The sequence below is a fragment of the Rhinoderma darwinii genome, chromosome 1, assembly GCF_050947455.1.
Source record: "Rhinoderma darwinii isolate aRhiDar2 chromosome 1, aRhiDar2.hap1, whole genome shotgun sequence".
Lineage (NCBI taxonomy): Eukaryota > Metazoa > Chordata > Amphibia > Anura > Rhinodermatidae > Rhinoderma > Rhinoderma darwinii.
Window position 1 is genome coordinate 557,020,096 of NC_134687.1, and position 12,259 is coordinate 557,032,354.

Sequence of the window (12,259 nt, forward strand, 5' to 3'; positions counted from 1 at the left end):
TCATTAAGGCCTAAAATGGGCTGGTCACTAAGGGGTTAAATAGACCGAGGGCGGGAGCTAGCTGAGTCTGGCCAGGTTACGATAGGCTCTCCCACTCCTAAGCCTGCCAGCCTGAATGGTGGAAGCAGGAGTCAGTCTCAGGGATGTATTCTCAGGTGCTGACTGATTAGTTCTGGGAGTTAACCCCGCAGTGCCTGGCAGATCCTTTACACTTGGGCAGATGGAGATCAGATTGTTTCCGTCGTTATATCCGACCGGATTTGCATACGTGTTAAATTTCTCTTCTTAATTTTTTCCTTAGTGTTATTGATTCAGCAGGTTCGCAGAGTCTGGTTTATTGGGCATTCCTATCTGTTTTGGGTGGAAAAGAGAGCAGCTTGTCGTCCAGGTGGAAGGACTCTAGGTTTCTCACAGATTGTGCCTTGCTGGAGAGGTGTTATAGGTTTAAAATAGGCATAGGTACTGCCGAAAGTGGTAGTGGCTAGCAAATGTTACCAAGATCCCACCATCTTAATCGTACACGCTGGTGGCAATGATTGGTGTTCAGTTCGGCTGTCCGAGTTGATTGCTTTGATCCGATCGGACAACGACCGTTGCAGTGCCTTTTTCCAAAAACTTGAAGTGAAGTGGTTTGGTCAGAAATCATCTCAAAATTCATATGGAGAGGTGCAAGAAAGCCCACAGCTATTGAAAGAGCAAGGCAGGTTGTTTTTTTTTTTAATTAAATCGGCACATCGCACAAAAAAAGGTTTGTGACCCTGTGTTAGTGGTTACCTGGAGTTAAAAAAGTTGCACTAAGTTTCATGCTGCAATCTTCATTCATTCTCCGGACGCCTGATATTCAGTTTGCAAACTGCTCTAGTTCCAGACTTTTTACCTGTGGACCTGTCCACCCCCCCCCCCACCACCCACCCAGTAATACATGCTGGATATGAGATGTGTCCAGGATTCTACCGTCTTCACTAGATGTCATGTATCCGCAAAGCTTTCTCTCTATGCTAGCCTTTGTGATTCCCCCTCTGCTTTCCCTGCTACCTACAATCTTATACTGAGAGCCTGTGTGACCTGTCATCCCTAAACACTTGGACGCTTTCTCCCCTCTCCACACTCTGATCTGCATTGTACAACCTCCTTCCCCTCCCTGCTGCTATCGCTAATACTGAGAAGGCAGGGGGAGCGCAGATCTTTCCTGATATGTCCAGTGATCTGATGCTTTAGTACCTGCTGTCCAGTGGTTTAGTATCTATTTAAACGCTTTGGTCCCCCTGTACGTGGTACCCTTGGTGGGTGGGGATATATACTGTATATATTAGATCGTTTAAACAATCACTTACTAGCAGTTACAATTTCTGTTGGTGCTGGTATGTACCCACTGTGTGAGGTTAAGATTTCTGCCATCTTATCACTGCAACATTTGTCAAAAGCGTTTTTCATGTTATTATCTTTTTCATAAGGATTTGCACCAAATTTCATCAAAATTCCAGCTGCCTAAAAGAAGAATAAAAAGGATATTAAAAAGAGGTACACTATGAATGTTAATAATGTATAAAATGTTGGTTTTGAAGATAAACTCATGCTTTGCTGTAAAATGCAGGGAGAAACCTTCAAGTCACATGAATCCCTCTCTACTATTTTACACTTTTGGCATAGATTGGGTAAATGGGGCCCTACTGGTATGTTTAACATACGTGCGGGACATGAACATATATCCCCTTGTCGACATCCGCCATATATGTACAGTGGATCTCTCAGGGGAATGTATGGAGTGGACTAAGGAAGCGACAGCTTAGATTCCGTGGTTTCTATTGACCACCACATCTAATTGAATAAACATCCGGAATTGGAGATAACTCTGATCATGTCTATTTAACCACTTAGCTGCAGAGGTCAGTAGCAAACAGGACATATAAATGGTTGGATAGAGGGGTGGCCCCCTTTTTAAACCCATTGGCCCCCACAACGCTATTTACTGGGTGCGAATATGTTGTCATGGCAGCCATGGGCATAATGAAGGCAGGGCTTAATCAGATAAAGCTGTCAGCACAATACACAACAATATAACAGTGTACTGTACAAGCGATCGCATGTTCAAGACCCCTAGTGGGACTAGAATGAAACGAAAAAAAAAATTCAAATGAAATTTGAAATAATATATAAAAAAACGAAAAAAAAACTTTAACCCTTTCCCAGCGCAATCATTTTTCAGATTTTCACTTTTGTTTTTTCCTCCCCACTTTCCAAAAGCCAAAACTTTTTATTTTTCCATCAATATTGCTGTTTAAGGGCTTGTTTTTTGCAGGACGATTGTAGATTTTCAGGGCACCATTTATTGTACCATATAATGTAGTGGGAAACTGGAAAAAATATATTTGTGGGGTGGCATAGAAAAAAAACAGATTCCTCAATCTTTTGGGGGGTTGTCTTTATGGCGTTCACCGTGCGGTAAAAATGCCATGTTAACTTAATTCTGCAGGTCAATAAGATTATAGCGATACTAAATTTATATAGGGTTTTTTTATGTTTTACTACTTTTACAAGGAAAAAATCTGATAGTTAAAAATAAAATTTTAGTTTTGTTGCCATATTGTGAGAGCCATAACTTTTTTATTTTTCCGTCCATTGAGCAATATGAGGGCTTATATTTTGCGGAGTGAGCTTTAGTTTCTATTGGTACCATTTTGGGGTGCAAAATACTTTTTTATCACATTTTATTCCATTTTTATGATGAAGTGACCAAAAAACAGCGATTCTGGCATTAATTTTTTTATTTTTTACGTTGTTCACTGTGCGGACTATATAATGATATATTGTAATAGTTCAGACTTTTACGGATGCGTCGATACCAGTTATGTTAACTTTTTTTTTTTTACATTGTGCTGGAGGGAAAATGGGAAAAGGTTTTTTTTTTTAACTTTTAGGTTTTTTTAATTTATTTATTTAAAAAAATATATTTTACTGTTTTTTTTCTTGTCCCCCTAGGGGACTTGAACCATCGATCGTTGGATCGCTTGCACGATATACTGCAATACTAATGTATTGCAGTATATTGTGATACTAACACTCCGGCAGGGCTTCATAGGAGTAGAAAGATGGCAAACCTGGGGGCCTTCATCAGGCCCACAGGCTGCCATGCCAACGGCACCCCACCTGCTCGTTACCCGAAAGTGTGTTACAGCCGACACGCTCGTTCTATGGAGCGGGCTCAGCCTGTGAGTCCGCTCCATAGTCTCCCACCCGACATGCGCTGTATACAGCGGATGTCAGGAAGGGGTTAAAAGTTCAATAAACATAATTTGTATCACTGTTTGTAGCAAGCCAAACAATTAAAATATAACTATTTATTTAGAACAGTAAATGCTGTTAAAAAAAAAAACAAGAATTGCTCGGTTTTTTTTTCCACCTCGCCTCTAAAACTGAATAAGATGTGATAATAAAAAAAGAAAACAGACGTACCACAAAACCCTCACAGAGCTCTTCGACAGAAAAAGAAAAAGTTATGGGTCTCCGAATATGGAGACACAGAACATTTTATTATTTTTTTTAAACAAAGTGTTAGGGTATGTTCACACGAGGGCGTCCGTAACGGCTGAAATTACGGGGATGTTTCAGCCTGAAAACATCCCCGTAATTTCAGCCGTAACGGCATGTGCAGGCGCTTGAACGCCGCGTCCATTACGGGTGTAATTGGCGCTGCTATTCATTGGAGTCAATGAATAACGGCTCCAATTACGGCCAAAGAAGTGACAGGTCACTTCTTTGACGCGGGCGTCTATTTACGCGCCGTCATTTGACAGCGGCGCGTAAATTACGCCTCGTGTGAACAGACAAACGTCTGCCCATTGCTTTCAATGAGCAGATGTTTGTCAACGCTATTGAGGCGCTATTTTCAGACATAATTCGGGGCAAAAACGCCCGAATTACGTCCGTAAATAGGCCGTGTGAACATACCCTTATTATTTTGTAAAAATAGTAAATCATAAAAAACCTATATAAATTTGGTATCGCCACAATCATACTGAACCAAATTAAAGTTAACATGTAATTTAGTGCATTGTGAATGCCATAAAATAAAGACCCAGAAAACAATATCGTAATTGCAGGCTTTTTTTCCATTCCACTCTACAAAAAAAATGTCAATACATTATATGGAACATTTAGGCAGAGTTCACACGGGGCGGATACGCTACGTAAAAGCACACAGCGTATCTTCCCTGTACACCACAGGGAATTCCGGGCGAAAAAGCGAACCAAACTGTCCGCTGCGAAAAACTGCAGCGTTTAGCTGGCATGCTAGCAGGCCGGCCTCCTGGGATGACATCTCATCCCAGGAGACCGCTGCAGCCTGTGATTGGCTGCAGCGGCGGTCATATGGTATGAAGAGTCATCCTAGGAGGATGAAACACAGACCCGTAGGTAAGTTTAATTATTAATTTTTTTTCAGAGTTGCGTTTTTTGCGGCGGGATCGCTGCAAACTGGCTGCAAAAAACAGAACTGCTATTTGATGCAGGATTTACGTCCCCATTGAACTCAATGGGGAAATCCCGCAACATATAAGCATCGTTTACGTAAAGACAATTGACATGCTGCGGAATAAAATTCTGCACCGCAGGTAAATTTCTGAGCGTTTTTTCCGCTCAGTATTTACGCAGCGTGTGGATGAGATTTGTTTTACCTTATCCACTTTGCTGCTACTGTATTTGCTGCAGATTTTCTGCAACAAATTCCATTGCGGAAAATATACAGTATTTACGCAACGTGTTAACTGGCCATAAGGGCTTGTCCACACTACGGAATTGCTGCAGCCCGCTGGACGCATCGGCCCCTGAGGCTGTCATCTGCAGCCCGCGGGGCACCGAAGCTCCCTCGGGAAAGGAGAGAGCAGGCCGAAGGAGGAGCGCGCTGGTGCTCCTTCATGACATCATGAAGGAGCGCAGTCCCTTTCCCGTGCTGCTGGATCATTTATGGTAGGTGAGGAATGGCCACACAGCCCCCTGTAGATAGTGCAACCCCCCTGTACATAGCGCCCCACACACCCCATCCTGTTGACAGCGCTACACCCCTCTCACTGTAGTTAGAGCCATTGGGGCTCCCTCTAGGAGTGGAATCCCCAGCCAGAGCTTTGCCGGCTGTAAGAGCGTTGCCGACTTACAGTGACTTCAGGGGCTCCTCCAGCAAAGGAATCCCCAGCCAGAGCGCTCTGGCCGGGGGAAACTGGTCCAGCAGGATCCCCTGATGTCACTGTCCATATATGGACAGTGACTTCAGGGGCTCCTCCAGCAGAGGAATCTCCAGCCAGAGCGTCAGCAACGCTCTGGTTGGGGATTACACTCCTAGAGGGAGCCCCAATGGAGCTATCTACATGTGGGTGTGTGTGGCACTATCTACATGTGAGTGTGTGTGGAACTATCTACAGAGGGAGCAATGTGGCATTATCTACAGGGGGGGCACTGTGGCACAATCTGCAGAGGACACTCTGGCACCATCTACAGAGGGGGGCACTGTGGCGCCATCAAAAGAGGGTATTGTAGCATTATTTACAGAGGGTACTGTGGCATTATCTACAGACTGCACTGTGGTATTATCTACAGAGGGCACTGCGGTATTATCTACATAGGGCTCTGCGGTATTATCTACAGAGGGCACTGTGGCATTATCTACAGAGAGAACTGTGGCATTATCTACAGAGAGAACTGTGGCATTATCTACAGAGGGCACTGTGGCATTATCTACAGAGGGCACTGTGGCATTATCTACAGGGGGTGTGGCAATCTCTACAGAAGGCACTGTGGCAATATCTACAGAGGACACTGGCAATATCTACTGAGGGCACTGTTGCAATATCTACAGAGGCAACTGTGGCAATATTTACAGAGGGCACTGTGGCAATATCTACAGAGGGCACTGTGGCATTATTTACAGAGGACACTGTGGCATTATCTACAGGGGGTGTGGCAATCTCTACAGAGGGCACTGTGGCAATATCTACAGAGGACACTGGCAATATCTACTGAGGGCACTGTTGCAATATCTACAGAGGCAACTGTGGCAATATTTACAGAGGGCACTGTGGCAATATCTACAGAGGGCACTGTGGCATTATTTACAGAGGACACTGTGGCATTATTTACAGAGGGCACTGTGGCATTATCTACAGAGGGCACTGTGGCATTATCTACAGGGGGTGTGGCACTATCTACAGAGGGCACTGTGGCAATATCTACAGAGGGCACTGTGGCAATATCTACAGAGGGCACTGTGGCATTATCTACAGGGGGTGTGGCAATCTCTACAGAGGGCACTGTGGCAATATCTACAGAGGACACTGGCAATATCTACTGAGGGCACTGTTGCAATATCTACAAAGGCAACTGTGGCAATATTTACAGAGGGCACTGTGGCATTATTTACAGAGGGCACTGTGGCATTATCTACAGGGGGTGTGGCATTATCTACAGGGGGTGTGGCACTATCTACAGAGGGCACTGTGGCAATATCTACAGAGGGCACTGTGGCAATATCTACAGAGGGCACTGTGGCAATATCTACAGAGGGCACTGTGGCACTATCTTAAAAGGGGCAACACAATCTTGAAATTCTTGTGTCTGCCAAACGCTGCCAACTGAGCAGCCAGACTGCATTTAGCGACACAAACTGGATTGTTAAAAAATGGACGTGGAGTAAACTCTCAAAATTTCCGGTAAGTTTAAACCTAGCGCTATTATTATAGTAATGTAGCATTATTATAGTAATGTAGTACTGTTATAGTAGTTCAAATAACTAATTTATTAACAATAATTTTGTATTGCTTCAAATTTTCAAAGTAAAGCGACCTATCAACTTAATTTTTTTTTATGTGCGCCCTATTTACCCAGCCGAGTTTGAGACCGGTGCTCTAGGTGTATACGCTGCGTAAAAATACACAGCAGGTAGCCACAGGGAATTCCACCCGAAAGACCGAATTGCGCTCACAGGGGAGGATCGCATCGCTATTACTATGGAAGTATGAACTTTTTATTACCAGTAATTTCAAATTAAAAAGACTTATTTTTTTTTTATTTGCAATTTTGGCTGTGGAATTGCAGCGTTTCCGTTACAAAAGTTGCAACACATAGCTCTTTGTTGCGGGTTTTACATTCCAATTGAATTCAATGGTGAAAACCTGCAACAGAAGAGCAGCGATTCCACATCAAAAATTGGCATGCTGCGACTTCAAAAACAGCACCGCAGGTCAATTTACGAACGTTTATTTTGGTGGATGTTTTCCACTGTGTATGGCTGAGATTTGATCAAATTTAACCCACACTGCTGCTACTGTTTTACTCTGCGGATTTTCCGCAATTAATTCCGTTGCGGAAAATCTGCAGTGTTTCCGCCTAGTGTGTTCCTGCCCTTACTGTCCAATTAACCAGTATAGTAGTACGACAACTACAGACATTGTAAATTAATAAAATTGGGTAGTCCATATATTCACAGATATCACCTTAAAATGATTGCAATAAACTACATCATGTATAGGTAGTATGCCATCAAGTCCTTTGCAGTTGACGTCAGCACCTGCTAGTATTAATGCTAGGATTATGTCAGAGTTTCCCTTGCAGGAAGCCTCATGCATTGCCGTCCAACCTGCCAAATAGTAAAAAAACAATAGTAAATACCACATGTATAATTTTAGATGGTTGAATGACAACAATTACACATCCGCTTCCAAACAGAAGTAATAAATTCAGTTATTAATTAGATTTTCCAGATACAATAAACAGCTTGGCTAGTTATTTATAAGTTTGATGATGGACTCGTGCCACTTTGCTGTTTGCAAATTTGATTTATAATTATCCTTATGCTTATAATGGGATCCTAAAAAGGTAAGATTTGATTATCATGTGTTATGTAGACGGGAAATATTTTTAAATATCGAGCCTATTTTTTTTTTATCTTTCCTGTGGCGGCCATATTGGAGGCAAACATCATTTGCGTTTACTTTTTTTGAGAACACAGTGAAACTCTATGCTTTTACATCTTCAAAAAAAAAAAAAAAAAAAAAGGGTATACTTGACATATTGCACAAAAAGTTATGCCAAATTAACACACTTGGCACATAATAGGTCCATATAAATCCATATCAATAGGCGACGTCAAAGATACCTTTCTTTATATTTTACCTATAATTTTTGTTTTACTCTATAGAAAACAGGCTTACTGTAAAAAAAAGATTAAAAACACATTGCATTCGGAACTGTGTGAAAAAGGTACCACTGAACTACAGGCCAGAAATATTCAACTGTATTGCCGTATCTGCCATTGACTGTTTTATTTTCTGGATGTACACACTTGTATTAAAAATACAGTCGACAGCGCTTTTCAATACAGTTAATAAAGGGGTTGTCCAAAGAAAATAAAAACGATTTAATGTTTTTCTTTTCTGAAATGAATAAACTTTGCAATATACCTTCTAATCCAAACCTGCACCGTTCGCAGCTTTCAGTCTCCGCTGCGTGTACACGGAAGTTCAGAGCAGCTGTTCTTGTGGTGACACGCCGACACAGGCTCAGGGGAAAAAGAGCTCCTCCCTCCTCTGTGTGTCGATGTCGTGGCTGAAGGGGCTGGCTGCCTGGATCAATTCATCAGCTAAGCCAGCCCCCTTCTCTGTCTCCGAATCAGCTGTGACGGAGGGGGGAGCTGGCATAGCTGATGAATTGAGCCAGGCAGCCAGCCCCTTCATCCACGTCATCAACACACAGAGAGGAGGGAGGAGCTCCTTCCCCCCAGAGCCTGTTTCTGCATGTCACCACAAGAACAGCCACTCCGAACTTCCAGGTCCACGTGACGGGGACTGAAAAACTGCAAACCGTGGAATAGAAAATGTATTACAAAGTTTATTCATTTCAGAAAAACAAAAATAATAATTTTTATTTTCGTCGGACTACCCCTTTAAGCCTGCAGGAAGCTGATGTATCTCTGCCAAACTGACATGTTCTTGGCATATATATTCCCATTAACCCCTTCAGGACTGAGCCACTTTTGGACCAAATGACAGAGCCTCATTTTTCAAATCTGACGTGTGTTACTTTATGTGGTAATAACTCGGGAATGCTTTTACCTATCCAAGCGATTCTGAGATTGTTTTCTCGTGACATATTGTACTTTAAGTTAGTGAAAAAATTTGGTCGATATATTCAATATTTTTGTGTGAAAAACACCAAAATATAGAGAAAATGTGCAAAAAATTAGCATTTTCTAAATTCAAATGTATCTGCTTGTAAGACAGATAGTAATACCACACAAAATAGTTACTAGCTAACATTTCCCATATGTCTACTTTATGTTTGCATCGTTTTTTGAACATCCTTTTATTTTTCTAGGACATTACAAGGCTTATAAGTTAGCAGCAATTTCTCACATTTTCAAGAAAATTTCAAAAGCCCATTTTTTTTAGGGAACAGTTCAGTTGTTAAGTGGCTTTGAGGGCCTTATATATTAGAAACCCCCACAAATCACCCCACTTTAAAAACTTCACCCCTCAAAGTATTCAAAACAGCATTCAGAAAGTTTTTTTTAACCCTTTAGGCGTTTCACAGGAATTAAAGCAATGTAGCGGGGAAATCTACAAATTTAATTTTTTGGGCAGAAATTCCATTTTAATCCATTTTTCCTGTAATACTGAAGGTTTTTACCGGAGAAGCACAACTGAATATTTATTGCCCTGATTCTGCAGTTTTTAGAAATATCCCATATGTGGCCCTAGTGCGCTACTGGACTGAAATACCGGCCTCAGAAGCAAAGGAGCATCTAGAGCTTTTTAGGGCCTTCCTTTTCTTAGATTATATTTCAGGCACCATGTCAGGTTAGAAGAGGTCTTGTGGTGCCGAAACAAAGGAAACACCCCAAAAAATACCCCATTTTGGAAACTACACTCCTTGAGGAATTCATCTAGGGGTGTAGTGAGCATTTTGACCTCACAGGTGTTTCATAGATTTCATTAGAATTGGGCAGTGAAAATGAAACATGACATTATTTTCCAATACCATGTAGCTTTACCTCAAAATTTTTAATTTTTCCAACAAATAAATGAGGAAAAGCACCCCAACATTTGTAAAGCAGCTTCTCCAGAGTACAGAAATACCCAACATGTGGTCATGAACGGCTGTTTGGGGAAGCAGTTGGACTCAGAAGGGAAGGCACGCCATTTAGCTTTTGAAGTACAGATTTTGCTGGTTTGATTTCTCGGCACCATGTCGCATTTGTAAAGCTCCTAAGGTACCAGTACAGTGGAAACCCCCCAAAAGTGACTCCATTTGGGAAACTACACCCCTAGAGGAATTAATCTAGGGGTGTAGTGAGCATTTTGACCCCCCAGGTGTTTCATAGATTTCATTAGAATTGGGCAGTAAACATGAAAAAATTCATTTTTTTCCACTAAGACGTAGCTTTAGGTAAAAATGTTTCATTTTCTCATCAAATAAAGGAGAAAAATCACCGTAACATTTGTAAAGCAACTTCTCCAGAGTACGGAAATACCCCAAATGTGGTAATAAAGTACTGTATGAATACACATCCGGGCTCAGAAGGGAAGGAGCGCCATTTGGCTTTTGGAGAGCAGATTTTGCTGGATTGGTTTTTCTGCGCCATGTCGCTTTTGCAAAGCCCCTTAGGTACCAGTACAGTGGAAACTACCCAAAAGTGACTCCATTTGGCAAACTACACCCATTGAGGAATTCATCTAGGGGTGTAGTGAGCATTTTGACCCCACAGGTGTGTCATATATTTTATTAGAAATAGGGAGTGAAAATGAAAAATTACATTATTTTCCAATAAGACATAGCATTAGTTAAAAAATTTTCATTTTCTCAACAAATAAAGGAGAAAAAGCACCGTAACATTTGTAAAGCAACTTCTTCAGAGTAGGGAAATACCCCACACGTGGTCATAAACTGCTATTTGGACACACAGCAAGGCTCTAAAGGGAAGGAGCGCCATTTAGTATTTGGAGTGGAGATTTTATAAGATTCGTTTTTTGACACCATGTTGCATTGAGCTATAGTACCAGTACAGTGGTACCCCCAAAAAAATTACCCATTTTGGAAACTAGATCCCTCAAAGAATTGATCTAGGGGTGTAGTGAGCATTTTGACGGCACAAGTGTTTTGCAAAAATGAGTAAACAATAGATGTTGCAGATTGAAAATTGCTGTTTTCCACAAATATGCCATTTCAGTGCCCAATGTGTTGTGCCCAGCTTGTACCACCGTAGACACACATCCCATAAATTGTTAAGCGGGTTCTCCAGAATACAGTAATACCCCATATGTGGTCATAAATTGCCGTTTGGGTACACTGCCAGGCTCAGTTGGACCACCATTTGGCTTTTGAAGCGCAGATTTTGCTTGGTGTATTAGTGGTATTTCAGCTTTTATAATGTGGGGGCATATATGAGCTGGGCGGAGTACATCAGGGTATATGTAAGCTGGATGGAGTACATCAGGGTATATATAAGCTGTGCGGAGTACATCACGGTATATGTAATATGCGCGGAGTACATCAGGATATATGTAAGCTGTGCGTAGTACACCAGGATATATGTAATCTGTGGAGTACATCAGGGTATATGTAATATGTGCGGGTACATCAGGGTATATGTAAGCTGTGCGGAGTACATCACGGTAGATGTAATATGCGCGGAGTACATCAGGATATATGTAAGCTGTGCGTAGTACACCAGGATATATGTAATCTGTGGAGTACATCAGGGTATATGTAATGTGCGGGTACATCAGGGTATATGTAAGCTGTGCGGAGTACATCAGGGTATATGTAAGCTGGGCGGACACACAGCAAGGCTCTAAAGGGAAGGAGCGCCATTTAGTATTTGGAGTGGAGATTTTATAAGATTGGTTTTTTGACACCATGTTGCATTGAGCTATAGTACCAGTACAGTGGTACCCCCCAAAAAAATTACCCCATTTTGGAAACTAGATCCCTCAAAGAATTGATCTAGGGGTGTAGTGAGCATTTTGACCGCACAAGTGTTTTGCAAAAATGAGTAAACAATAGATGTTGCAGATTGAAAATTGCTGTTTTCCACAAATATGCCATTTCAGTGCCCAATGTGTTGTGCCCAGCTTGTACCACCGTAGACACGCATCCCATAAATTGTTAAGTGGGTTCTCCAGAATACCCCATATGTGGTCATAAATTGCCGTTTGGGTACACTGCCAGGCTCAGTTGGACCACCATTTGGCTTTTGAAGCGCAGATTTTGCTTG

At 41.9% G+C, this 12,259-nt stretch overlaps 1 protein-coding gene across 7 annotated transcripts in view; it reads right to left on the minus strand.

The window, feature by feature from the left end:
* Nucleotides 1-12,259, minus strand: part of ANKRD31 (ankyrin repeat domain 31) — a 250,225-nt gene that overhangs the window by 67,048 nt on the left and 170,918 nt on the right. For all 7 annotated transcript variants that reach the window (XM_075838389.1, XM_075838395.1, XM_075838375.1 and 4 more), the window contains exons 21-22: nt 7,482-7,624; nt 1,335-1,488 (exon numbers count right to left, since the gene is read on the minus strand). In XM_075838389.1, coding sequence (XP_075694504.1) covers nt 1,335-1,488; nt 7,482-7,624 — 297 coding nt within the window. The remainder of the gene's footprint in view (nt 1-1,334; nt 1,489-7,481; nt 7,625-12,259) is intronic.